The sequence below is a fragment of the Macaca thibetana genome, chromosome 20 (assembly GCF_024542745.1).
Source record: "Macaca thibetana thibetana isolate TM-01 chromosome 20, ASM2454274v1, whole genome shotgun sequence".
Lineage (NCBI taxonomy): Eukaryota > Metazoa > Chordata > Mammalia > Primates > Cercopithecidae > Macaca > Macaca thibetana.
In genome coordinates, this window is record NC_065597.1 from 33,329,201 (window position 1) to 33,356,517 (window position 27,317).

A 27,317-nucleotide genomic window follows, 5' to 3' on the forward strand; every position below is an offset into this window, starting at 1 on the left:
ATTAAATGGCCATTTTCAGCCCTTTACCTTTAGTGTGGTGATCAGCTCCTCTTCAGTTAGCACCTCCTCCCTCCCTATCACAAAGGCGCCTTCTTCCCCTACCATCTCCAGTTTGCATAGGAAATCCCACCGCTCATACGCTAGGAGCCTTTCAGCTTCAGTTTTTGTTCCTGTAGATGAAATAGCAATGTGAAAGGCTCAGTACACCCAATGGCTCATTTTTTCTTTAGTCTGCCACCCAGTCTACAAAGTCAACTGCTATTTAGCAAAGCTGTTTAACCTGAGGTGTGGGTATAGACACACCATCAGTGTCAAATATTGAGTTAACAATACACTCACCCTGTAATGCTGCCTCACGAACTGTCACCATCTGAATGTCAGCTGTGTCATCTGTGTTGTCAGGATATGGTTCAACAAAACCATACATATGAATCAGTTGCCAGTTAGCCATTTGCCCATAAGTGTTGAAAATCTCATGGCCTTTAGGAATGGGCTGAGTGGCTACCATCCGAAGACAATTCTGAGGTGAAAGGGAGAAGCTGGGGCCATGCCTTTCACGGGCCAGCCCCATGAAGATTACTTCCACTTAAGAGCCTTTAGCAGGTGTAGTTCAGCCATGGGACTGATGCTGTTAGCTACCAAAGTTCTACCTTTAGTTCCTGTTAGACCCTGAACTGTGAAACAAAAAAGGGTTAGGCTAACTTTCAAAGGCCAGCTTCATGTTTAAGTGGGTGGATTTCTGCACAGTCCTCTTCAGCACTTAAAAAGTTGCTAGCTTTAAAAATGAAATTTTTGGCCGGGTGCGGTGGCTCACACCTGTAATCCCAGCACTTTGGGAGGCCAAGGTGGGTGGATCACCTGAGGTCAGGAGTTCCAAGACCAGCCTGGCCAACATGGCGAAACGCTGTCACTACTAAAAAATACAAAAATTAGCCGGGCATGGTGGCGGGAGCCTGTAATCCCAGCTACTTGGGAGGTTGAAGCAGGGAGAATTGCTTGAACCCGGGAGGCGGAAGTTGTAGTGAGCTGAGATCACGCCACTGCACTCCAGCCTGGGTGACACAGCGAGACTCCTTCTGGGCGCGGGGTGGGGCGGGGGAATGAAACTTTCGCATATCAAAGTGGGAAAGGAAAATGGAGGCAAGGATTAAGAAATAACCATACTTAACTAATTTTCGATCCTATAAATGTGTCATCTTTTCAGGCAACTTTCCGTATAGAACAGAGCTGGTAAAAACACAGCTTTATACCAGTTCTAGGATCATCTTAGACCTCTGGCCTGTGAATGTCCTCATCCCTACAAAACACGGAGACTATCACTGTTCCAGGCTGCTATCCACAGAGCCACACACAGTCTGGGCTCACTGATGTGATCAGCCAGCAGGGAATGAAGCATGGCTATGCAGACCACCCAATCTCTAGCACTAAATAAATGATGGTAGTATAGTTTATCAGAGGGTTAACCCCAACTTACTTTGAGGACTTTAAAATGTTTTGCATTCAAATGATTCTACAGTAATAAGCACACTAAAAGTACATACAGGAGGAGCTGATTTCACCTACTCATTTTGTAGCATTAGTAAGAGAATGGAGCCTAAGACACAATGGCTTGAATCATGCTTAGTGCACCAATAAGAACTCCACTCACCGCAGAATATTCTAAATTGGCATTGTGATTGGCTAAGTGGTTTAGTATGTCTGCAGCAGGCACCATCACTGGGGAGTTGGGCTCCTTTTCATCCTCCTCCTCTTCCAGTGGTTCCTGAAAGCTGCCATTGACAGAACCTGGCTAAGGTCCTGTCTTGGGTGAGGGATTGGGGGTGGATTTCATTGTTTTTCCCCTTTTGTCCCTCTCTACAGTTCTAAAGAAAAGGGTTCCGTCCTCAGAGGCCCCACCCACTGACCTATAGGCCATCACAAGGGCCACGAGCTGATGGTAGAGTTCTAGGGAGCGAACCCTGAGGCTGAAGAGATCGGGGTGGGCTTCCATGAAGGGCAGCACGATGGAGTGGTACTCGCTGCGGATGTTGGCCAAATCCTTCTCCACGGCCTCAGGTACGCCTGTGCCCTGCAGCAGGCACCGGCGCTCCTCCTCTGGCCTGCAGGGACACCCACACCCAGGTTCCCTTCATCCCTTCACACACTTTACTGGGCAGGACTGGTGCAGGGGCGGGTGGCGGGGAAACTTCCTGCAGCAGGCTACGGTGCAGGCGTTCCCCAACCCCTCCCAAAGTTCTCACCAGAACATCGGGTGCTCCAAGCGGCCCAGCTCGGGCCAGAGCGCAAAGTACGGCCTCCAGCGTGAGGCCGGGGCCTGCAGCTCGTGGAGGAGCGCCAGCAGCAGTGGCACCCAGCCCGACTGGCTCTGCAGCGCGCCTCGCTCTGAGGGAGACACAGGTGTGAGCGCCCCGGCGCGGCCTCGCGGGCCCGCCCCGCCCAGCCCCAGAGCCCTAGCCCGCCGCCGTGCCCACCTCGCTCCAGCAGGCCGCCAATGGAGCAGGTGTGCTGCGACAGGAGCGCGGCCCGCGGTACCACGAACAGCAGCTCTCCGGCCTGCACGCTCTCCCGGGCCACCATGCCGTAGCCGGCCACCGTGCCCTGCCGGCTGACCGCCACCTGAGCCGGAAGAGGGCTGGTCAGGGCAGCCCGCGCCCCGCCGCGGGTCCTCCGCCCGCCGGCTCGCTCGCTCACCTTGGGACTCAGCTCCAGCCCCACCCGCCGGCACCAGTTCAGGAAACCGGCCACAGGATCCGGGTCGCCGCCGTCCACAGGCCCCGCCACCTGAGATAAGTGCGCGCAGTGACCAGGCCCGGCCCCAGAGAGCCCGCTGGGAACGGCAGGAGACCGCGACGCGCGCGCGCAGAACGGGCTTTGGGTGGAGGTGGGGACGAGCGGAGAGGGGCGCGGGACCCGCGGGAGGGAGCGGAGGGGGCGCAGGCGCATGGCCCTGCGGGCGGAGGAGGGGTGAGGCGCGAAGGAGAAGGCTGGACCCCGCACCCGCCACTCACCCGTGGGCGCTTCGTCTGGGTCGCCATGGTCTGAAAGCGCGCCGCCCGGTGGGCCCGTGGAGCGCGCGGCCACTTCCGGCGTCTCTGGCCCCGCCCCGGCGCCAGAACCACGTGGTGCCTGTTTTGGCGTCCACGCTGCAGACCGGCCGGTGTTAGCGCTGGCTGGAATCGTTCCTACTGAAAACATCTTGAGTCCAGGATCTCCAATTGCACTCACGCGGTCAGAGTGCAGAAGGAGCGTCCCGTGCCGCTTGGAGCCTGGTTCTGAGCCAGGTACAACCCTGGCCTTTGGTCTGTCCCCGAGGGCTGAGGCTTCTTGCGGTCTGGGTGTAGGAACAAAATACGGTTTCTGGATCGGAAGCCGAGGGTCTGGCGGCCGGCCGGTGGTGAGCGACGCATCTGGGCGGCCAGCGACCTCCTGATCTCGACTCCTTGTTACCGATGGCCATGGAATCGTTTTACTGGTGGTATGCGTTCAGAGCAGTTTTCGTGTGTGTTTCGGAATAGCGTGGCCTAGAGGGCTCCTGGATCTAGAATAGATCCTGTCTGCCCTTATTTGCCAGTACATCCTCGTTTTTTAATCTACTGCATAGCACGTGGTGGGTTTTATTAGCTGACATAGTAAGGACTCAATATCTACCTATTGGGTAAATAAATGAATAAAACAAATGGTGGTTAAACCTGGGGAAGTAGCATGCTGTTAAATTTAAGAAAACGAGGCTGTGAATAAATAAACGAGGTTACAGGAATGGGTTTTGAAACCAAGCAACGCCGGAGCTCAACACTCAGTGTTTTTTTTTTTTTTTTCTTTTTTGGGGAGGTGGGGAGACGGAGTCTCGATCTGTCGCCCAGGCTGGAGTGCGTGGTGCAGTCTCGGCTCACTGCAACCTCCACCTCCCGGGTTCAAGCAATTCTGCCTTAGCCTCCCGAGTAGCTGGGACTACAGGACTACAGGCGTAGGCTGCCACGCCCAGCTCATTTTTTGTATTTATTTTTAGTAGGGTCGGGGTTTCACCGCGTTGCCCAGGCTGGTCTCGAACTCCTGAGCTCAGGCAATCCGCCCGCCTCGGCTTCCCAAAGTGCTAGGATTACAGGCGTCAGCCATCGCGCCCGGCCTGGTCTATTATTAAGGCAGATCCTTTTTCCTGAAGCTTAGTCTCCTCACCTGTGAAACTAAGATAATACCTACCCTGTAGGATTAATGTAAGGACTGGTATGTTGACTAAAGAAAAAATATTAAGTTTTTAAATAATTAAAATTAGTTTTATTTAGAAGCCTTACTGAGGACTATATAGTGACTGAGGCCTGTAGCCCAGGAGTAATCTTGTGAGGCTGCTGTAACAGGGTATTTTAGTTTAGGTTATATGTAGTTGAAGATTTAGTATGTGTAAAATCATATCAAAGTTTAGGGATAAGTATATCTGGTTATAGATTGCAGAAGTATAATCATTAACCCTGTCAGACATGATCGTATGTTTAGGAGAAGGCAAAGAACAGGTCATTTATCTTTGAAGGAATGTAGTGACTCAGGCAAGAGATTTGGAGGGCAGGGGTGTTTTGTTTTTAAGGCTTTTTTTTTCTGGAAAGCTGTATTTTGTTTTTTATTTTGAGACAGAGTCTCACTCTGTCACCCAGGCTGGAGTGCAGTGGCATGATCTCCGCTCACTACCACCTCTGCCTCCCGTGTTCAAGAGATTCTTCTGCTTCAGCCTCCCGAGTAGCTGGGATTACAGGCACGTGCCACCACGCCTGGCTAATTTTTGTATTTTTAGTAGAGACAGGGTTTCACCATGTTCCCCAGGCTGGTCTTTAACTGCTGGCCTCAAGTGATCTGCCTGCCTCAGCCTCCCAAAGTGCTGGGATTACAGGCTTGAGCAACCGCGCCTGGTTGAGGAGAGCTGTATTTTGTCACAGAGTCAGGGGTTTAAGCAGAAATTAGCACATAAGGCTTTTAATGTTTGTCACACTCTCCTCTCACTGGTAAAATAATGTGACATGTACTGGAAATAGAAAGATGGGTGGAGACCATCCTCTCCTAGCACCCTCACCCCAAACCAAGCAGCACCAGCAGCCCCTGCCCAAACATTCTGTCACTCCAAAAGCTTCCCACGATGGGCATGGCATCACCACACTGGAATTCTTAGGTTCTTTATTAGTTTTTCAGCACAGTTAACTCTTTCTACGTTGACTAGAGTTTTGTTTTACATTTTGTCATCTCATGACAGCAGCCACCAGAATACACAGAATTAGGCTCTTTGTGCGGAGAAGAAAATAATAAACATTAAAAGTTCACCTTGACCAAAGAGACAGCCTCCGGAGGACCACCACACATGGGAGGACCCAATGTACACACACACACACACACACACACACACACATCTATATATATAATGTATAGATATTTATAGATATTTCATCTGGAAACACAGCAAAAAACAAACAAAAAATTCCACGATTTGCAGTGCTATCTACAGTAAGAGGGATGAATTCTACCAGCTTTCAACCAGTCACATTCAGTATTCAGAAGCAGCACATGAGGGGGTAGAACTCGGCACAAACTAACACATCACCAGGCTAGTCATGGCTTAAGATTACAGAAGGGGGGTGATGTGTGTAGAGGAAATACGCATATAGGTGTCCTCTCAGCCTCAGAACACCTGCCACAACCCTCCCCCTCCACAGCCCTTCATGTTTTCATTGCTCTCTCCCCTCTCTGTTTTGAGGTTTGTGACCATTGATTTAGGGTCTGAGACAAATGGCTCTGGTTTCTGGGCCGCAAGATGCTATAGGGTAAGGTGGGTGGATGGAAAGCATACAACACAGTCCTGGGCTTCAGGGGACAGCAGGGGGCTGGGGTGTGGGGGAAGCCTTTCTCCTCTACCTGGCTCTTGTTCGTGTCCAGAATCATCAGCCCCCAGTAAGCCCCAGCCCAGGGGGCTATGGGGTATGGGACTGTAGAAGTCTCGCTGCCTTGGGCCAGTTGACTGAATAAACTCTCTCTTCCTTAGTGATGCTTCCAGGACACGCTGGCACAGCCTGGCCAGAGCTCTGCCTGAAACACCACACTGCTACTGATGGCATTGCCCTCTGGGGAACCTGGGGGCAAAAAAGGGGTCTCCAGGAACTCAGCTACCCCTGCCTCTGGCCACCTGCGGGCTCCCAAAGGCAGTCACCACGATGTTCTCAGGGCACACACGCCACACATGGGCTCTCTCTTCCTTCTCCCTCACCCCCAGTCAGGTCACTGTGGGGACAGACGACCAGGCAACTTCTGCCTCGGGGAGGCCTTGGCTCAGAAATGGGAGAGGGCCAGGAGGTGGCAGAGTGTGGGCTGGAAGGGACGGTCTGTGGGGTTCCTGCCCTCACGGTTCTCCATGTTCTGTCTTCCTTGGGCAGAGAAACCCCGACGCCCCTGCCTGCCTGGCCCTACAGCACCAGCTGGGCCCAGAGAGCACCAGGAAAGTGGCTGCCTGGTCCGAGCGCCCCCTTGTGGCTATTGTCCAGATGATTGTCACATGTGCTATGAGACAGAAACGGGTGTGCTTGGTGGAGAGTGGAGGAAGGGGTCTCCCAGGGCTCCCACTCCAGTGCCTGAGCTGGCCCTGCACCCCTGTGGGCCCAGTAACCACCCTCTCGAAGCCTCTCCCATCTGCAAACCTGCCTGCCCAAGGGCTCACCCAGGAATGGCCTGGATCCTTAGAGAATCTCCCTCCCTATGGCCCTGCCCTCCTGTGCCTGGGCCACAGGGAGTGAGATGAGAGGGGTCAAGTCGGCCAAGTTACCACGGAGAGTGAGATGGGGTGGGGAGGAGTGAGCCCCTCAAAACACCTGGAGACTGTTCCGCTGAAGGATCTAAGATAGATCCCCTCATTTTTTTCAAACAGAACCCCATTTCCTCCCCTTTGCCCTCACAAAAATAAACTAAAGGGAACATGAGCCGGCGCAAGGATGGCGGTGGGGCCTCGACGTGGGCGGACAGGTGGGCGTCGTCAGCGGGATCGAGGGCTTCAACAGGACACCTCCATGGTGTGGTTGACCTGGCCCAGCCCCTCGCTGCTCTCCGAGTGGGTGCAGGCCTGTGGGCGGCTGCCATCCACCGAGCTGGCACTGGTGAGGGATGCAGTGCGGGAGCGTGCCAGGCGGGTCATGCTGGCTGAGGGCACTGTGGACAGAGACAGGGTGGGCCTGAGGACTGGCGGGCAGGGCCAGGCGCCTCTGGTGGGAAAAGTAGGCTGCAAGCAAAGCGGCTAGCGAACCGTTTCTCGAAGGCACAAAGGGCCCCTCCCGAGCCAGGAGGCTGGCGACAGCTGTCGGGCCGGGGGCATGCAGGGCCAGCGACAGTGAGTGGGCCTAGGGGGCTGTGGCCAGCAGGGCCCTCTCAAGCAGCTGACCAGGCAGCCCTGAGCAGCTGGTGCAGGGAGGTGCTGGGTTTCCAGCCGTGCCTCCCTCGAGGATGCCGGTGGAGAAGTAGGACTGCTTCTGTAAAGGAGGACACGGAGCAGTGGTCACCCTCAATTCAGACTCTGCCCTTGTTTGGAGTTTCACAAGCAAGACTTGCGGGCAGCAAACTCTACCCTCCTGAACGCTCCTGGCCACCTCTGGCTCAGGCAGGGCCAGACCTGGGCTCTACCTCTAAGGAGGGTCTGTTTCCAATCCCCAGAGCTCTGGAAGCTACGAAGCTCATGACAACCTAGAAGCAAGACTGCTCTGCAGCCCAGCCAACCTAGAGGCCAAGTCTGCAGAAACACAAGAATCTGTGGGCTTTCTGAGTGGAACAGGACACAAGAAGGTTCCAAACCACAGCAAGATGCGGCCTGGCTGCAGCAGGAGCGGGGGAGGGGGAGGCTAGGTGTCCATGCATCAGGGGAAGGGCTGTGGGGCTACCTGCTCCTCCACTCAGCCTTCGGTCCTTCAAGTACGCAACTAAGAGAGAAGACAGAGCCAGACAGGGGGCGGGGTGGGGGAGACACAACACAGTGAACAGCGTGGTCCACTGAGGCCAGGGCATTGAGATGAGCCGGAGAGATGGGACAAAGGACAGGCACAGAGAGGCTGGGGGCAGGGTCAGAGGCTCTGGAAGCCCACCCAGCAGTGGTCCCCAGAAGGATCTCTGACCCAAGGAAGCCCTGACAGCCGGTGGGGTGCTTATCCCCTCACCATTCTGCTGGGCCTCAGTCTCCTGCGTACAGAACTGGGGAGGCCTGCCCCTCTGTGCCTCTCCCAGCTCGGGGCTGCCTGCTGGAGTTTCTCCCCAGGACCCTGAGAACGCATCTCAGCGCCTGACAAGCTTCCTCCATTCACCTCACAAATGCTTGCTGTGCCCTGATCCCAGCCTCTGCGCTCCTGCAGAGCCCCCCTGCGGGCCCCAGGGCTCTGCCCTGCTCCAGAGAGCACTGTATTCCTGGGTGTCCTCCCCAGCCTTCCCACAGGCCGCCCCCTGTTTGCCCTGGAGATACCAGCTCCAGAGGCTAAAGTCTGGAGGGCAATAAAAAACAAACTGAGAAGAGGAAGTTTGCCACCTGGCAGTGGGGAGCTGGAAACAGGTATGTCTTAGAGGGAAGGGGAAGTCGAGGAGACACCCAAGGGGTGTGTGTGTCTGTGTGTATGTACCTGGTTCTACCCCAGACCCAGATTTTCAGATCTGCCAACTCAGGTTCAGCTGCTTTCAGCTCTCTGAATGCCCAGGCGGCCCCAATTGCCTTCCCTGGCCCCAGGCTCCAAGCCCACTCCTATGACGCCCTGGGTGCAGCCACCAGTTGTTTCAAAAGGCCTTCTCAGGTGCCGTAGGCCCAACTCTGACCCCAAGCCCTGGGGCAGATGAGGGGAGTGTGCCTCACCCCCAGACAGGCTTCCCTGGCAGGATGTGGCCCTTGGACCTGGACCCTCAGCACAGAGAGAAGGGTCCCTTCCCCCAGTATGCCCATCACTGCCATCAGAACAGTGTGCCAAGTCCTCCCTAAGGGCAAAGGGGAGCTGGGCACAGCCTGGGATGCGCAACTTGCAACTCAGGTGGCATCTGTGGGGCCCAGCATCCGGGGCCCAGGTCACACAAAACTATGCCTGTGGGCTCCCCAGTACCCCCTGACACCACGTGCCAGCCCTGCAAACAGGACCCCCCACCCCAGCACTGACTGCCCACTGGTCTCTAGGTGTGGTGGGGTGGAAATGTACTCACTGTAGCCCATGCCTTGCAGGAAGTATTTGAAGGCTTCAGTCAGCTTCCCTGGCTGCGGAGGGCAGGACAAGCACATGCTTTCATTGGCTGCCTAGGATTAGCGGGGAGGGTAGAGGCTTCCCCCACCCCATAGATGGAAGGGCAGGAGGGCCAAAAGTCTCACCTGTGTGACCTGGGGCAGCCCTCCGGAGTCTGCCATCTGCAAGGGAGAGAGTGGGGTGACTTGAGCAGGGCCCTCACTCCAGGACAAGCTCCCACCTGGCTGGGACCCCAGGCAAGCCCCTCCCTGAGGTTGGGCCCATGCTAGGGAAGCTGGCCTAGGGCTGGGGAAGAAAGCCTCACCTTCAGGAAGGTCGTGGTGGTCGGGTCCAGTTTGGAGTTGCACTCCACCTGGGGACAAGGAGCCAGCTTCAGCAACAGCCCCGGCCCCTCCCCACCCCTGTGGCTAAGGCAGGTTTGATGCCCCAAGCTGGGGAGGAGAGGGGGTGCAGGGAGGCAGAGGGAGACCCAGCACCTGTGACAGGCTGCTTCTCCCAGGGCTCCCCACGTTCTTGGAGACCAGTTTAGCAGCGCCCCTGAAGGTCCTGGGACCCTTGGAGCCCACTCACAACTGCTAGGAGTGGGAGTCAGGCAAAGGCTGGGCTGCCGTGGTGGGACTGGCCTGGGAAAAAGTCCTGGGGCCCTCAGCAGTGAGGTGAGGGGTGCCGAGGGTCTGAAAGAGACCGGGTGGAGCGGGCTGGCACAGCCCACCACCGCACTCTTCCAGGACCTCCCGGTGGGCATGGGAAAGCCTGGTATTTCCACGGCGCACGGGGCTGCTCGGGCACTTCCGGACCCTGCAGCTTCCCAGCAGCTCTGTGCTGATGGGGCCTCACAGCCCCAGGCCACCTGCTCCCAGAGTTCCAGCAGGAGGGGTGACACGTGGTCCCCAAACGTAACAGGTGCAGGTGATGGGGAAAGGGAGACTGTGCCGCTGTATGCATTAATGATTTATAATGACTCAATCACATTTCAGAAAAAAGAGAGATCGTAGGCCCTGGGCCTGAGGTGGGTAGGGACCAAGTTGGGGCTGTGCTGCTGGGGAGGGAAGAGGGGACCTTCTGATGGCCCGGCCCTGGCCCCAGCCCTCCCCATTTCCAGGCCTCCCCCGCCAGAAGGATGGGGGCTATGCCAGATGTGAGGCTTGGCAAGACTGGGGAAGTGGACGAGAAGCCCACCATCCACTGCCAGCCCTGGAGGCTCCCCTGGGCTGGGTCAAGAATTGCCCCTGCTGGACAGAGGCCATGAGCCCCTCACCCCTACCTCACACCCCCAGTGAGCCCACAGCCCCTCACTCACCACCCCGTCCTCAGCAGGTGCATTATCCCCGACCACCAGCATCACCGGGCAGCTGCAGATACAGAGGAAAAGGGCTGTCTGGCTGGGTCACGGGGGCAAAGGCTGGGGCAGGCCAGAGGGCCAGGAGGCACTCACCGGAGCGTCTTGGCATTGAGCACTGTTCCAGGCCGGTTAATGTCCAGGTCTCTGCGGCTGTGGGGGAGGGGGAGGGGAGGGGCAGAGGTGGGCACCCCAGGACAGGATGAGGGGCATCTCAAGCCCAACACTGCCAACTGGTAAAGCAGGGAGGCATGGACCTGCTCTGCATAAATGAACTGGAGGCCCCCTATGCACGGCTTTTTGGACTCCCCAGCACATACCAGGTGGGCTCTCAAATTTTGCTATCCCCCTCAGAGCCAGGGGTACCGCCACCTGTGCTGTGGGAGGTTCTGCTACTGGTCTGTCTCCTGGACCATATGGGATGGCAGGCCCTGGGTCTCTTTATTCTCTATTGTTTTCCTAGCACCATGCACACAGCAGGTGCTTACTATTTGTAGAAGAATGAGAAGGAGGGCAGGTGAGTGAGGGGGCCTGGCCACCTCCCTGCAGGGCAGGGCAGCCCCTAAAGGGGGCTCCAAGGAGCATAGCTTGCAAACCACAGGCTCATCCGACCTCGTCCCCATTTTGCAGACGTCAATATCAAGGCTGGGTTACTGCAGTCAGGGATGTCACCAACACCCCCAACACTCCCACGCAGGAAGCCCCCAGGGGAGGAGGAAAAGTGGAAGAACCCAAGGCCCGGAGTCTGAAGACCTGTTCCCCTCTGCCCCTCACAGGGTGTGACCTTGTGCAGGAAATGACCTCCTCTGAAGCCCAATATGGTGCCCATCTACAAACCAGGGCAAGGGTGTTGCCTGCCTGCCTCCCTCAGGGGGCAGTGTGCGAGGGCCCCCACTGGGGTGTGCTGGGTCCCAGGGCTGCTGACCCCACCCGCACCTGTTGTACATGTTCCAGAAGAGCTGCAGGTTGGCCTGGTTCACCACGTTCCCAATCTGCTGCCGGTAGCTCTGCACCAACTCTGTGTTGTTCACTAGCTCCTCCTAGGCCCAGGGGGATAGATGGGGGCGTGCAGAGGAGCAGACAGACAGAGGGACGCAGGCTCAGAGGGGGCCGGCAGATGTCACTGCCAGAGTGGCCCTTGCCCCACTCAGCAGGCAGGGGAGAGAGAGTGTGGGCAAGTAGGAGGTGGGGCCTTGGGAGGGGATGTCTGTCTTTCAGATGCCTCAGCATCATGGAGATGCAATCTGGAGTGAGCCACGTCAGATGCCAAGTACACCCGCCTGCCTCCTGCCAAGCCGGGAGGGGCAAATCCCAGAGTGCCCCAGATCCGCAGAAGGCCCCGCCCCCTTACCTGGCTGAAGAGGTGGGAGAGCACCGTGTCAGGTAAAGTGCTAGTTAGGCCGGAGAGCTGCAGGGAGCAGGGCGCCAGCGTGAGTGCCACCCCTCACCCCACCCTAGGTACACCCACCCCATCCCTGGTCACCACACACACCTTGGTGGCAGCCCAGTCTATCCAGCCTTTGCCGTTGGGGTCGATGTTCACCAGCACCAGCCCCTCCACCAGGTCGGGGAAGATGAGCTGCAGTAAGAGGGGAAACAGGGCTGGGCGAGGCCAGGATGGGTGCAGACGGTGGAAATGCTCTGTGAAGTCTTCAAGGTGCCGCTGATCAGCCGCCTGGCTGCAGCTGGGTCCGTGCGCGCATACCCATGTCCAGATGCCCTGCCTGTCCTCCTCTCACCCAACCCTTCACAGTTCTTGGATTTATTTAGAATCTCTATCATTGTTTCCACCCCTCCACATACACACACACACATGCTCTTTCAACAGAATCAGCTCTTAATATATTTTTGAAGATGGTGCTATTGCAAAATTGAGTATTAAACATCTTAAAATCTTAAGCATGTTGTTTTTTTGCTTTTATAGAAAATGAAGCCCTGGCCAGGCGCCATGGCTCATGCCTGTAATCCCGGCACTTTGGGAGGCGAAGGTGGGTTGATCACCTGAGGTCAGGCATTCGAGACCAACCTGGTCAATATGGTGAAACCCTGTCTCCACTAAAATACAAAAATTAGCCAGGCGTGGTGGCATGCGCCTGTAGTCCCAGCTACTCAGGAGGCTGAGGCAGAATTACTTGAACCAGGGAGGTGGAGGTTGCAGTGAGCCGAGATTGTGCCACTGCACTCCAGCCTGGGCAACAAAGCGAGACTCCATCTCAAAAAAAAAAAAAAAAAAAAAAGAAAGAAAGAAAGAAAATGAAGCCTTCATGATATAAATTAAGAAAAAAATCAATCTTTTAAAGCCTATTTTGCCTTAGGCATTGCAAAAGAGGGATTTTCTCTTCAACTGTTAGACCATGTTTAAAGAAAAACAGCATAGCCACATCAAGCTTGTCTAGGGTGGCAGGGAATGGCCTCCAGTTAACAAAATGATTAAGGCCGGGCGCGGTGGCTCAAGCCTGTAATCCCAGCACTTTGGGAGGCCGAGGCGGGTGGATCACAAGGTCAGGAGATCGAGACTATCCTAGCTAACATGGTGAAACCCCGTCTCTACTAAAAATACAAAAAACTAGCCGGGCGTGGTGGCGGGCGCCTGTAGTCTCAGCTACTTGGGAGGCTGAGGCATGAGAATGGCGTGAACCCGGGAGGCGGAGCTTGCAGTGAGCCGAGATCACGCCACTGCACTCCAGCCTGGGAGACACAGCGAGACTCCGTCTCAAAAAAAAAAAAAAAAAAAAAAAATGATTAAGTGCTGACATTGCAACTGGATTGAAAATTCTTGGTCATTTCTTTTGAAGTAGGAAATGTCTTAGATCCTGAAAAATTAGTTTTTTTTTTTTTTTTTTTTTTGGCTTGTTTTTAGAGATGAAAAGCTTGTGAATTTCTATCCAATAATGATGTTTTTGAAATGTGCTTCTTTAAACCTCCCAACCACAATAAAATTTTTTGCTGAAAAAATTATTCATGTTGAAATACCATGGCAATTAGTGAAGGACGATCCTTATTTAGTGGCTAGAGCAGCAGTTAGTTGTATAGTTTGTTGCTACTAGAAATTCTGGCTTTGGATAATAGTTTAAGCAAGTTATAGTTTGTAGTCTCTTGAGAAAACCATATGGAAAGGAACCTCTTTTTAAAAAAAGTTAATTTCCCTGGAGGAAAAAAGAAAAAAGAGGTTTTCTACATAAAGAAGAGGTGGGAGGAGGAGAAGCAAGAGCAGAGACAGTTCCTCAAGGCTGAAGGGTTCCCCGGTCCCCACCACAGGGAGATCCCTGGCTTGCCCGGGTGTTTGGGGTAATGGGGGCATGGGGACACTCACTGCAAACTTGGCCAGCACATAGGCTCCGGCACCCACTCCAATGCCAATCACGTACTTGAACCTGGTGCAGAACAGGCTGGTCACTCTAGGGCTAGGGGTGCCATTTCCCATACATGTCACCCAGAGCAGGCCCTGCCCACAGCCTGAAGCCCTCAGCTGAAGCCGGGTGGCTCTGCAGTCGGGGTAGGCACCCCTGGGCCCTAGCACTCACCCGAAATGCTGCACCACGCTAGGGAGCATGGCAGCCAGCTGCTCCATGGAGGGGAACTGGTACCTGCAGGCAGAGCAGGAGGTCAGGGCCCAGGTGTGGCCTGGGGTGCAGAGCTGGAGACAGGCGGAGGGGGCTCCGGGTACCTACCCCTGAGGAAACTGCGACGCCCCCACCTGTTGTCCAGGGGCATCCACGTGACACACCACAAAGTGCTTGGTGATCTCCTGCATGTCCTCGAAGTTGAAGAAGGTGTTGAAGCATAGTTTGTCTGCAAAGACACACCTCCACTATGGCTGAGCAGAGGGGCCGGGGGACTGGAAGGGAGGCCAGGCCCCCAGAGGGCTCACAAGGCAGAAGTGTCAGCCTCAGGTCCATCGGGGAAATGGAGGCCCAGAGGGCGAAGGCAACAGAGCTAAGTGCGAGTGGGATTGACAGGGCCCTGTGGGGAGGGCGCGGGCCTCACTGCTGATGGGAGGCAGAGGAGGGCTGACTGAGGCTGGGCTGCACTTACGGTTGAGGCCCACATCGTGGTAGGTGAGGATGGCTGGGCGGTTCCCCTTGGGGGAGCCCCGGATCACCACGTGCAGAAGGCCGTAGGGCGTCTCGATGTCATGTTCCTGGAGGGGAGAGACCGCGCTGGACACCGGGCAGCCCCGCTCCTGGCTCCTCTGGGGAATGAGGTGGTGCAGCCTGGTGCCTGTCAGGCATGTGGTAGAACCCCTACTTGGGGCATCCTGTTCTCATCACCCCAAGAAGCCCCCAGAGAGGACTGAATGGATGGAACACCCCTTCTCAGGCCTGTTCAGCACAGAGACGACATGAACTGGTCTGCGTGGGGAAGTTCTGGACCTCTCTGCAAACCAACCAGCAGTTTGTGCCGCCACTGTCCTCAGCCCTTGAGGGTCCAAGGAGGCTGTTTTTCTCCATCTTGCAGCAGCCCCTCCTGGACAGCTCTGCCTCCCCAGCCCAAGCCCCTCTCTCACTCAGAAATCTCAGGCGCTTCCTGCTGCTGCAGGGGAACGGCCTCAGTGGTCCTGCCTGGAATCCTCAGTAAACACCCCATGCCAGCCAAGCCTAGCCCCGGCCCCCACACTGCCCCTGGCTCCCACTCTAAGGCTCTTGCACATGCGGTTGCTTCCACCTTGAACGCCCTTCTCTGTGAGCCCAGCATCCCCAAGGGCTCCCTTCAGGCAGGCCCGGTCAGACCCCCGTCCCCATCTCCTCTAGAGGCCTTCTGCAGAGCCTCCTCTGGGATCCTCTTGAGTTCACAACTTTGGTTTTGCTGCTCAAGGTCATTACTTCCTCAGGAAGACCTGGCTCGACCCCTTACTTGTGCATCTGAGCATGTCACGTTACTTCTCTGCTGTGCCTCAGCCTCTCCATCCAGAACCACCTCATAGGCACTTTGTGAGAACTAGACAAGCCAACATCTGTGGAGCATTTAGCACTTGGAGAAAGTCCCGGAAAAGGGGCTATTATGCTAGGGCATCCCTGGGCCTTGGGGGGATGCCCTCCTCATTGGTCCCTTTGCAAACTGGGCATTCTTAGACACTTGGATGGGCAACCTTCAAGAGGGGCCGTCTGAGCTGAATAAACAGATCCTCTCTGCATCATCGTGAGCCCTGGGAACCATGTGAGTGGCCCAGTGAGTTGGAGATAAGGCTGGGGTCAAGGACATGAAAGAAACATCAAGTGACTGAGCACCTACTGTGTGCCAGGCTTCCTGCACGTTACCCAAGAGACAGGAACCCTAGTGTTTTGCAGATGAGGATACTTTGGTTTAGAAAGAACCTGAGTTGCTGCCTCCGAATGGGAAAGGAGATTTAGACAGCGGGAGACAGCTGCTCAGGGGCTGGCATTAGTGGGTCTGGTCTCAGAGGACAACTGTCCAGGCCTATGTCTCCAGTATGGAGTGACAAGCTGGCACCAACCTGGTGGCCAAAGGCTCTACCCTGGGGGCCACGTTTTGGCTTACAGGCCCTGTTTATTTCCCTGTTGTCCTCCAGGAGGGCCCTGGTAATGAGCCTTAGGGTGAGCCATGTGGCTCAGGGGATGAGGAGGCCACACCAGGGCTGAGAGGGGACAGGCCACACAGTCCCTCCCATCCCAGAGCCTGTCCTTTCTCCGGGCCCATCAAATCCAGGAACACTTCCCAGTCACTGACCACCGACCCACACTTTTCTCATTTACTTCCCACATAGACCCAAGCCATAGAGGAGGAAATTGAGGCTGGGAAAGAGGAATGACTTGCCCAAGGTCAATCCCAGAGTAGGGAGGGTGGCCCTGCCAGGTGCCAGTCTCAGGGGCCAGGGCGGTGCACTGAAGGTTGCATGTTCACAGGAGATCAGGTTCCACGCGAGGGAGCTCCTGACCAGGCAGCCCCTTCACAGCACCCTGTGAGTTCTCTCAGCTCTGGAGGGTGGGACTGCAGAACAGCTGCAATGCGCCTCCGGCTGCATAAAGGACAGTTATCCTCCCGGGTTCAGACGTCAAGAGCCCAGGGCGGTGTCTTCCAAACCCAGATCCGCAGCCTGCGGGTCAACGTGAGGGCTGCGAGGGGTGTCTGCCCTCCGCTGCTGAGCAGGTTCCGACTGTCTCCTCCCACCCCTGGTGTGGCCGCCCCGTCCCCATCCCTCTGAGGTGACGTGGTCAGACCCTACTAGGGCTCATCTCCCAGGATGGGAAGTACTGGGGCTGGGGCTGGGCCTGGGCGTCGCCGGGCTGCCTGTCCTACAAAGCCCAGTGACCTTCGCTGAACCCTGCTGCCCACCTCCCTAACGCCTTCTCTGACCCTCTGCGGGGAGCTCAGGACTCAGTTCAGCCCAATCGAAGCCAAGCATCCCCGTCCCTTGGAGCACTGCGCAAGGGCAGCGCCCCAAGGGCGACACAGTGCGGTGCACTCTGAGGCCCCCAACCCTCAGGGCCCAGCACTCCCATTGGCTCTGGGTGACGTCAGAGCCGGCCCCGCCTCCAGGTGGGCGCAGGCGGGAAGCACTGCGGCAGCAGGGAAGGGGGCTGTGGCGGCTCCTCTCGGCCTGTTCGTCTCCCCTCGCCTGTGACCTTGAGCACTGCAGGGGACGGGGGGGGAGTGCTTTGAGCCGGGCTTTCCGCCGGTGTGGGAGTTGGTGGTGGTGCTGCTGTGGTTCGGCCTGTCAGCCGCATCAATAATTCAGGGGACAGGGTCTGCATGGGCGGGCAGGTGCTGACGTCGTCGCCTCGGGGTGTGCGGGGTGACCTATGGTCTGCGGAACCGGCAGGGCAGGCGTGTGGGGCCCGGGGGTGGGGGGTGAGTCTGCCCCTGCCTCTCCCTCCTGAGGAAGAAAGGAGCCGGGGTACCTGATGCCCCGGCGAGAGGAGGTGCCCTGGGTTCCACCTGGGGTCCCCTAGCCCTGCCAGCTTCACGGCTCCAGCGTTGCCTTCCCCCACCTACAAAATAAGGCACGCAGGCAACCCCTCCTCGTTCCTCTCCAGCAGGGACCCCTGCCTGAGGCTATCATTCCTGTGTGGCCCAGACCTCCTTGCCTCTGCCCGGCTGGCGCAGCAGAGCCCTGGGAACTGTGAGGCAACTCCTAAGGAAAAGGCTGCCCGTCCTTCCCATCACACTGGCACAGCCATCCAAACAAGCTAGACGGCCGCCCACTCGGACGGCAGCCCCTGCACGCACAGACCCTGCACGCACACTGGGTACACAGCCTCGGGGGCTGACCAAAAACCCCCCCGCCCCCTGGCCTGATGGCCCCAGGCACCACCAAGGCAGACACCATCCAAGCGCACACCAGAGGGCACACGGTCAGTGGGACGTGCAGGCACTGGCGCCCGGGTCCACACGGCAATGCAGCCAAATCAGACTGTGCCTTCCGTGTTCCATTTCCTGCAGATATGTCACCCACCCCCCACCCACCCACTCCCCCAGCCCCTGCTATGGGCTCTGACTAGCAGCTGCCCCCAGCCACTCCTGCAAACAGGATCATCAGGGAGCCTGGAGCCCTCTGGCCGTGTCTCAGGGACCCCAGGATGAGGCTACTGAAGGCAGGGCTGCCACCAGATGTGGGCTGAGGGGGGCACTTCCTCCCTACAGTGGGTCATAAGGATGCACCATCCTCCCGGCCCACCTCGCTGCCCGTAGCGCTCTCACTCACCCCATCCCAGCACTCCGGCATCTTGCCGAGGGAGGGAACCCGCCTCTACCAGGAAGGACAAACAAAGGCCTGAGTCACTCGGGTCCAGAGGGCGGGGACAGCTTGAGTGGGAGATGGTCGGCTCTGTGATGGGGCACAGCTCCTGGGCCATTTATACAGGGATCCTGGCCCAGCCTAGCTGGCCCCTCCTCCCCGCAGGGTTTCCGAGCAGCCACTCGCTTGCCCGGAGCCCCGGCTCCCAGATTGGCTGCTGGGAGACAAGCCTGGCTCCAATTGGCTTCTGAAGTCCTCCTTGCCCCAGCCCTGTCACTGCTCCTCCCACCCCAGCCACATATCATCCTTGATGGTCCCCAGCCCCTGCATCCGCCCCCAGCACACAGGCACACGCCAAGAGCTGCAGCTCATATAGGATCCTCCAAATACAGGAGCCGAGGTCACACGTACCAACTCACCCATGTCAGGTACACACAGGGTCCTCACGGACATGCACAGCTCACCAATGCGGGGCAGGGCAGGGTGCATGGGCACTGCCCAGACAGCTACAGCCCTTGACCCACACCTTGGGGAGTATAGAGGGCCGGAGAGGGCCCCAAGCACAGGATCTTGGGGACCAGATCCCCAGGCCCAGCCTCCCCATCAGGAAGGTTGCATCGCTTAACCTTGAGGAGGCCTGGGGAGCTGCTGCTTTCTGGGGCAACTTGGGTTATCACCCTGCTTCAGAGAGCTGCTCCTCCACCCACCAGGGTTTTCTCCCACCTTGCCCACGCAGATGCAGGGGGCTTCCCCACACACTGAAAGTGGAGTTTGGGGGCCAGGGGCCCTGGGCAGATAGCAGGGCCAAGGGTATGGTCAGGCACACACCAGCTCTGTCCTCCCCACCCTCACCCTGCTGACAGGGGCTCCAGGCCACCAGGGAGATGAAGCGGGGCTAGGAGGCAGCTTCTTGACATTGACATGCCCACCTCCTGTAGACCCACCAGGCCCTCGTTCCCAGAGGCAACCAGTTTGGGGCTTGGCTCTCGGGTCTCTGGGGAGCAGAACACTAGGGCTATCTCAGGCTCCGTGCCCTATCCTCCTGGGAAGCAAGGATCTGGGTGGTGAGCTCACCCGAGGTCTGCAGGTGGAGTGAGCAGAGGAGAATAAAGACCAAGAAGTGCACGGGAGGAGAGGAAATAGGCCAGGGAGAGGAGCAGAGGAGGGGGCCTAAGGCTGGGAGAGCAGGAGCCACAGAGAGAAGGGGGATGCTGCGTGCCCGTGCTCCCAAATATAGTCCATGAGGATTATATGTACTATCGTTGCAACTCCCTGTGCAGTAGGCACTGCTGTTTCTTCCATTTACATATGGAGGTTCAGAGAGGTTGACTGACTTGCCCAAGGTCACACAGCAAAGAAGTGGCAGACCTGTGAGTGGCATCAGGGTTTGGCTGGCAAGACCTGACCCTGCCTTGTCTGGCCACTGTAACTGCACAACCGCCAGAAAAGGGCCAACAATTTGGAGAGGCACACAGACTGCCCCATTTCTCTCCTGCCAGGGCCTGGGCAGGGGTGGGATCAGGGCACAGAGCCTAAGATAGCCCTAGTGTCCTGCTCCCCAGAGACCCGAGAGTCAAGCCCCAAACTGGTTGCCTCCAGGAACGAGGGCCGGGTGGGTCTACAGGAGGTGGGCATAGTAGCTGCCTCCTATCCGGCTTCCTCTCCCTGTCTTGCTGAAGAAGGAACACACCACTCACCCCAGCCCATGCTGACAGCCCTGCATGCTGGCCGACTGCCCTTAGAGAAAGTGGTCATCTCCTCATCTCTGGGTACCTGGTGACCTGGTCGATACCTGTTATGTACACTATTGCTGGCCATGCCCTCTGCCTGGGAGCACCTACTCCATCTCTCACCTCTCACTCTGGAGACCTAGGGCAGACTGATAGGCCCTGTGCTCCCCAGGGCAGCAGGGAAGTACAATGGGGAGTCCCCCTGGCCCATCACCTCCTGGCTATGCTCCCCATTCCTGCAGCCACTGTGGCACAGGAAGAGGCTTGCAAAACAGGCACAGCCCTGCCCTCTGCTCTGCCCACAAAGCCCTCCCATGTCCCCCAAAGCCCCACCCAATCCTATGCCCACTCCAACTTCTGATCCCTGAGTGGCCTCTCCCCACCTTTGGACCCAGGTGACAAGCTGAACTGCGACACTGACCATTCCAAGCCACAGCCTCCATGACTGCTCAGCTCACTGCCTGCAAACTCACAGACCTGGGTTTAAGTCCCTCCTGGCCCCCTATTAGCTGGGTGACCTTGGGCAAGACTTTTTTTTAACCTCTCTGTGCCTCAGGCTTCTAACTGTAAAGCAGGGACTGTGTGCCTTTCTCACCAGCCTGCTGTGAGAATCAGAAAAAACTGCACAAATCATTCCAGATCTGACCCCATCCCTGCCCAGGCCCTGGCAAGGGAGAAATGGGGCAGTCTGTGTGCCTCTCCAAATTGTTGGCCCTTTTTTCTGGTGGTTGTGCAGTTATAGTGGCCAGACAAGGTAGCCTCAGGTCTTGCCAGCCAAACCCTGATGCCATTCATAGCTCTGCCACTTTTTTGCTGTGTGACCGTGGGGAAGTCAGTCAACCTCTCTGAGCCTCCATATGTAAATGGGAGAAACAGCAGTGCCTACTGCACAGGCAGTTGCAAGGATAATACATATAATCCTCATGGACCTAGAGAAAGGATGAGGAAACTGAGAGATGGAGACATTAGGTAATTTTGTCACTTGGCTAGTAAGCAGCGGCAGCTACTAGTACCTCAGCACTCTGGGTGGGCCTGAGGTCTCAGAATCAAGAGTGGTAAACACTATGTTCAAACGTCCTGTAGGTGACAGGCTTTCTTTGAGCACTTTACCCATCTCTATCCCTCTTTTTTTTTTTTTTGAGACACGGTCTTGCTCTGTTGCCCAGGCTGGAGTGCAATGGTGCGATCTCTGCTCACTGCAACCTCCGCCTCCCAGGTTCAAACCATTCTCCTGCTTCAGCCTCCCAAGTAGCTGGGACTACCAGCGCCTGCCACCACACCTGGCTAATTATTGTATTTTTAGTAGAGACGGGGTTTCATCATATTGGCCAGGCTGGCCTCAAACTCCTGACCTCAAGTGATCTACCTGCCTCAGCTCCCAAAGTGCTGAGATTACGGGTATGAGTCACCGCACCCAGCCTGTATCCTCTTTTTGGAAGATATTTTTTATTTTAAGTATGGAAGGCTTCACGAATATGTGGGTCATTCTTGTACAGGGGTCATGCTCGTCTTCTCTGTATCACTCCAATTTTGGTATATGTGCTGCTGGGGCAAGCACTCATTTTATCTCCTAATACCCTCTTTACAAATGAGGCAGATAAGGACAGAGAGGTTTGGTAATCTGCCTAACGTCACACAGCTAGTGGGCACAGAGCCAGGAACCACACCCAGGCAGTTTGGTGCTAACTCCACACTCTAGTGGTCATTCGTCACGGTCAGCTGAGTGTCCATATGAGGGGCCCGTGGACACCATCGCCTTAGATACACTCGGGAAGTCCGTGCTGCCTGTCTCCATGAAAATGCGGTGGATGAGTGGAGTGACTTGGGCTGGAGGTCACATGCTTGGAAGTGGCGAGGCCAGAACCTAGGTCTGTCTGGCTCATGTTAGTCCCTCTGCTACACTACTTCCCCCACTGGCTGCCCCCACAGAGGCAGGGGACAGTGACAACGCCTGCCATGGTGAGCAGGAGATAAAATCCTTGCCAGGCTTTGGCCCAGATAACAACCATCCATTCTTGTGGCTGCTTTTCTAAAACAAAAAACGAAAACAATGCTGCCTCCATGTGGTGTGACAGGAGGGGACAGGAAGGTGCCTTTTAACGCAACCTGCCTTTTACCGAGCAAAGGTCCTGAGAACCGGGGTCCACATAACCCGGGCCCCGCAACTCCAGGGCTGCAGCTCAGAGGGCTCGGTGGGCAGAGTCAGCTTCACAGCAGCAGTTGGGCACCCAGAGGTCTCCTCCACAACTCCAGGAATGCCCTCTGCCTGTCCCCCACACCGTAGGCCTGTGTGCTGGGGCTGGCATCAGCACTGTTGCTGTCAGCCTCCCACGCTGTGGGATCAGTGTGTTGAGGCACTGGCTGGGTGCTCTAGGATTTTACTTGGCCAACCCCTTCCTCCAGGGCCCATTTGCCTGCACGGCCCATCCTCATGTGCAGCATGGAGGACAAAGAAAATCCCCTGGTGAGCCTGTCCTGATCTCCAGTTGTCCGTTTCCACCAGCCTGGGCGGGCTCCCGACCACTTCCTTCCCATCCCTCCTCCCGGGCTCCCGTTCACTCCCCACTGCTGGAACCCCGGCCTCTCCTTCCAGCTCCAGAGCCCTTTCTGCTTGCAGATGGCATTCCCAGGGGATCTGATCACATGTACACTGGCTGCCCTGAAGTCTCCCCTCTCGTCCTTGAAGTGGCACGTGACCGAGGGACCAGCACACAGGCCCAGATTCTCACACTGATCCTCACGTAGCTCCCACTGGGGGAGGAGCCAACAGGGAGCCCCGCCTCCGTGTCAGCCCTGCGTCCAGACCATGTGGCTGGTGCTGTCACGGGGCTTGGAGGCTGACCCCAAACCAGGTCAGGCCCAGGCAAGGACAGTGACCCGGGGGCTGGCTCCACCTTACAGAAGGAAGGGTCTGAATTGGTTTGGCATGTTGGGATTGCCAGTGGGGTCCCAGAACCCAACAGGGCTCCCTTGTGTAATTGGTTCAGCATGTTGGGGTGGCCAGCGGGGCCCCGGAACCCAGCAGGGTTCCCTTGTGTCTGCTGTCAGGCATTTTCCCAAACTCGGAAATCAACGGCCACTGTGGGACTCAGAGGAGAGACATGACTGGCCGAGTGAGCAACATCATCACCCGGAGGAATAAAAACAAAGGGCGGTTTCAGTTTTCACCGAGAACCTGGCATCAACTAAAGAGGACAGGGTTGTCCTGGCAACAGCTGTCATGGAAACAGGAGCTATTTTAGAGTCAACCTGCCTTTCATTGGAAGAAAATGCTGATTCAGATGACAACATCCCTCACTCTCTTTTCCATCCTCAGTCCCCCTAGAGACCCCGTCTCTTCCCTGCTATTCAGAGAAGCAGGGCCAGTTCACCTCCCACCCCAGCATCTCTCTGTTAGGCAGGGGGCAGGCAGGGCCGCTATGAGCTCTGGGGGTGGTCCTGGCAACTGCTACAGGCTGGGGGCACACAGAAGGGCTGTGACCCTCCTCTGGGACCTGGCCAGGTGGGGAGAGGGGCTGGCCAGCTGTCAGTCCCACATCTCGGGGGTCTGAGCCTTGACCTACCTTCCAGTCTGTGTCTGCAGCCAAGAGGAAGGCATCAGAGCTCTCCTAGGGGAAGGCAAACAGAGGGGGTGGCAAGTTAGGCCCTAGCTGGTCTGGGGAGCCCATGGGGCCTTAGCAGACTCAATTTCTGTCCCAATCTGTATTTTCTTTTCTTTCTTTCTTTCTTTCTTTCTTTTTTTTTTTTTTAAGAGACAGGGTCTCACTCTATCACCCAGGCTGGAGTGCAGTGGCACAATCACAGCTCACTGCATCCTCAAACTCCTAGGTTCAAATGATCCTCCTGCCTTGGCCTCCTAAAGCGCTGGGATTACAGACATGAAACATTGTGCCCAGCCCACCAGTCTGTCTCAATGTTAATGAAACTGACCAAGGGCTCACCAAGGTGCCAGGTATTGGCCACCAAGTACTTGGTGGAGGAGCCTGTGAGCGTCCTCATTAAGGATATGAGTATTCCATCTTATAGGCCACGAGGGTGAGGCTCAGAGAGGCTGACTCACAGGCTAGAAAGTGCTGGAATCTCCCACTGCAAATCCTTGCTGTTGGTCACTCTGCCCTCCTGCTACCGTAGATGTTTTTCTGACCATCAGGGGACGAGGGTGGAAGAAAGGGAGGGAAGGGGAGAGGTGGGCGTGACTAACATGCCCACGTGTAGGGATGGGGCAGCTGAGGCCCACACAGTGAGGGGACTTTTCCAGTCCACACAAAGGTACAGTGGCAGCTGCTCCCACCTCTCCAGACCTGGTCGCTTTGCGCCTCAGATCACTGGAGCTTACTTCACAGTGAACCGTTTGAGTCTGGCTAGTGCCTGTTCTGCCCACTGGACCGCGGGCGTCACGAGGGTGGGACTACGTCTGGCTGTGCTCTCAGTATGAAGCTGGCACGGAAGGGGCTCGCCAGACACAAACAGATCTGGATGAACAATCAGGCTTCACCAATGAGGGGAGAGAGGCTCAAAATGCGCCCACAGGTTACGAGGCTGCACAGATGGCCAGGGGAGGAGCGGGGGCTGGAACCCCACATCTGAGTTGCCAGGCTCTCCCTGAAGCCAAGGGGAGGGTGGCTGTGCGACTCACCCGCTCTGGGTCCGTCTCCCTATCTGTATGACAAGGCAGCTGGCCAGCTCAAACTTGGGCCACTTTCGGGCCTGGGGAGGGAAACTAATCAGGAACCGGCACACGTCCGGGTAAAGGAAAACTCACAGGTCCTGCCTTGCCTTCCCCTGTGTCTGCCTAGAAACCTCTGTGCCCTGCTCTGCGAGGCTGTGAACTCACGGGCAGGTCACTCAGCCTCCAAGCCTCAGTGTTGTGAGGATTACAGGAGAAGCTTGGTGTTGCCCATCATTCTGCCCTTTGTATCCCAGCGCTGGACTGTGCCTGCTACAGATTCTTTTAAGGAATAAATAAATACAAGGATTGGCCAGGCATGCTGGCTCATGCCTATAATCCCAGCACTTTAGGAAGCTGAGGCAGGCAGATCACCTGAGGTCAGGAGTTCGAGATCAGCCTGGCCAACATGTCAAAACCCTGTCTCTACTAAAAATATAAAAATTAGCCGGGTGTGGTGGTACGTGCCTGTAATCCCAGCTGCTAGGGAGGCTGAGGCAGGAGAATCACTTGAACCTGGGAGGCGGAGGTTACAGTGAGCCAAGACTGTGCCACTGCACTCCAGCCTGGGTGATACAGTGAGACTCTGAATCAGAAACAAACAAACAAAAAAACAAACCACGGATGACCGAGACAGTCACATGAGAAATAGGGTGCCACGGGAGGAAGAGGGAAGCAGTCAGCTAGGAAAGTACAAGGAGGAAAATGACCCCAAATCACAGGAGTGGGAGGGAGAAGAATGAAACCAGTATTTCTGCCATTTTTCCCAAAACAAGGAAGAGTTCAGCCACCTGCTTTCCAGCAGGCCAGGTGGTGGAGAAAATCAGAAGGAACTGGGGGTTCCCATACCCAAAGAGGAAAGCCAGGCTTTGGGCTGCCTGTGACTGTCACATAGAGAATGGCCGCACCCACTCAGGCTTCTGCAGATTCCTTCCAGGCCTGTGGGGGCTCTGCAGGGAGGAGGGGAGGAGAGGAGGGAAGGGATGGGGCTGGAGGGGGAGGACAAGGGCCTGGGGCTGATGATGAATGGATCCTCTCACCTTGCACAAAGGGGCTGAGGAGAAGACAGGGGAGATGTCTATACTCGGGACCTTAAGAGGGCCATTATCTCAGAGAAGGACAGAGGAGGCAGTTTTGTTACAAGCAAAAGCTAACAAAAAAGAAGGCCGGGTGTGGTCACTCACATCTGTAATCCCAGCACTCTGGGAGGCCTAGGCAGGAGGATCACTTGAGACTAGGAGGTCCAGGCTGCAGTAAGCTAGGATTGTGACACTACACTGCAGACTGGGTGACAGGGTGAGACCCTGACTGTCTGTCTGTCTGTCTCTCTCTCTCTCTCTCACACACACACACACACACGTTGGAGCAGATAATGGCAGGGTGTGCTGTATGCTCTCTGGGTCTGGGGGCCCCAGGAGATGAAGGGTGTGGGAGGGGAAGGACCCAAAGGCCAAGAAAATGCAGGGTGTGCAGAGGGAGGCAGAGGAGTGGTGTGTGGGAGGCGGGATGGGGACACAGGCGCAGAGGGATCCACAGACAGGCCAGGCACTGGAGTCTCCAAAGGCAAAAGCCAGGCTCCAGTGGCGGGCAGGCAGGCTGTGAGTAAATGTGTGGGAATCCTCACTTCCCACTGGACTGAGAGAATTTATACCTGGCAAACGGCAGAACGTTTAAAAAGTGAACAGGGTGCCAGATGAAGTGGCTCACGATTGTAATCCCAGCTGCTTGGGAGGCTGAGGTGGGCCAGGAGTTCGAGACCAGCCTGGGTAACATAGCAAGATTACCTGTCTCTACAAAATAGAAAAATGAGCCAGGCATGGTGGTGCATGCCTGTAGTTCCAGCTACTCAGGAGGCTGAAGTGGGAGGATCGCTTGAGCCCTCTCTAGCCTCCTTGAAGAAGGAGGAGGCTGTTATGGTCACACCACTGCACTCTAGCCTGGGTGCCAGAGCCAGACTTATCTCCAAACAAAAATAAAAAATAAATAGAAAGTGGAAAGGATGGGGCTGGGCACAGTGGATCACGCCTGTAATCCCAGCACTTTGGGAGGCCAAGGTGAGTGAATCACCTGAGGTAGGGAGTTTGAGGCCAGCCTGACCAACATGGAGAAACTCCATCTCTACTAAAACTACAAAATTAGCTGGGTGTGGTGGCGCACGCCTGTAATCCCAGCTACTCAGGAGGCTGAGGCAGGAGAATCGCTTGAATCTGGGAGGTGGAGGTTGCAGTGAGCTGAGATCGCGCCATTGCACTCCAGCCTGGGCAACAAGAGCGAAACTCCATCTCAAAAAAAAAAAAAAAAAAAAAAAAAAAAATGCGAAAAGGATGGATGCTTCCGCACTGCAGCTGAAAAAGGAGAATCTGTCTGTGAGAGCCAGAGAATCCTGCCTGAGAGCACCAGACTAGCTCTTGAAGACAGAGAGAGGGGGTAGGACTGCATGGGGTGCCATGTCGCAGCATCCAGGAGACTGTGTCGGGCATGGGGTGGGGCTTTGTTTTAGACAGAGTCACTCTGTCGCCCAGACTGGAGTGCAGTGGCGATATCTGGGCTGACTGCAACCTCCGCCTCCCGGGTTCAAGTGATTGTCCTGCCTCAGCCTCCTGAGTAGCTGGGATTATAGGAGCTCATCACCACATCTGGCTAATTTTGTATTTTTAGTAGAGAC

At 56.3% G+C, this 27,317-nt stretch overlaps 2 protein-coding genes and 1 non-coding gene across 14 annotated transcripts in view; all 3 read right to left on the reverse strand.

The window, feature by feature from the left end:
- Window positions 1-27,317, reverse strand: part of SETD6 (SET domain containing 6, protein lysine methyltransferase) — a 63,335-nt gene that overhangs the window by 7,983 nt on the left and 28,035 nt on the right. The window contains exons 2-9 of one of the 2 annotated variants that reach the window (XM_050773004.1): window positions 3,009-3,064; window positions 2,692-2,781; window positions 2,472-2,616; window positions 2,241-2,382; window positions 1,905-2,099; window positions 1,649-1,769; window positions 340-520; window positions 28-170 (exon numbers count right to left, since the gene is read on the reverse strand). In XM_050773004.1, the coding sequence (XP_050628961.1) occupies window positions 28-170; window positions 340-520; window positions 1,649-1,769; window positions 1,905-2,099; window positions 2,241-2,382; window positions 2,472-2,616; window positions 2,692-2,781; window positions 3,009-3,035 (1,044 nt within the window). In that variant the 5' untranslated portion in view covers window positions 3,036-3,064. Of the gene's footprint in view, window positions 1-27; window positions 171-339; window positions 521-1,648; window positions 1,770-1,904; window positions 2,100-2,240; window positions 2,383-2,471; window positions 2,782-3,008; window positions 3,065-27,317 lie in introns of those variants that run through there. The other variant, XM_050773003.1, reaches the window with a different exon arrangement.
- Window positions 5,146-27,317, reverse strand: part of NDRG4 (NDRG family member 4) — a 50,812-nt gene continuing 28,640 nt past the window's right edge. For 3 of the 11 annotated variants that reach the window (XM_050773013.1, XM_050773022.1, XM_050773016.1), the window contains exons 3-17: window positions 23,550-23,594; window positions 14,596-14,752; window positions 14,232-14,352; window positions 14,085-14,147; window positions 13,874-13,934; window positions 12,053-12,139; window positions 11,912-11,968; window positions 11,497-11,600; window positions 10,657-10,713; window positions 10,522-10,573; window positions 9,526-9,573; window positions 9,347-9,382; window positions 9,184-9,235; window positions 7,893-7,931; window positions 5,146-7,170 (exon numbers count right to left, since the gene is read on the reverse strand). In XM_050773013.1, the coding sequence (XP_050628970.1) occupies window positions 7,016-7,170; window positions 7,893-7,931; window positions 9,184-9,235; window positions 9,347-9,382; window positions 9,526-9,573; window positions 10,522-10,573; window positions 10,657-10,713; window positions 11,497-11,600; window positions 11,912-11,968; window positions 12,053-12,139; window positions 13,874-13,934; window positions 14,085-14,147; window positions 14,232-14,352; window positions 14,596-14,752; window positions 23,550-23,594 (1,134 nt within the window). In that variant the 3' untranslated portion in view covers window positions 5,146-7,015. Of the gene's footprint in view, window positions 7,171-7,892; window positions 7,932-9,183; window positions 9,236-9,346; window positions 9,383-9,525; window positions 9,574-10,521; window positions 10,574-10,656; window positions 10,714-11,496; window positions 11,601-11,911; window positions 11,969-12,052; window positions 12,140-13,873; window positions 13,935-14,084; window positions 14,148-14,231; window positions 14,353-14,595; window positions 14,753-17,420; window positions 17,511-18,223; window positions 18,351-23,549; window positions 23,595-27,317 lie in introns of those variants that run through there. The other 8 variants (XM_050773015.1, XM_050773018.1, XM_050773017.1 and 5 more) reach the window with 6 other exon arrangements.
- Window positions 21,438-21,544, reverse strand: LOC126945181 (U6 spliceosomal RNA). Its single transcript, XR_007722346.1, has one exon. It is a non-coding gene; the product is annotated as a U6 spliceosomal RNA (small nuclear RNA).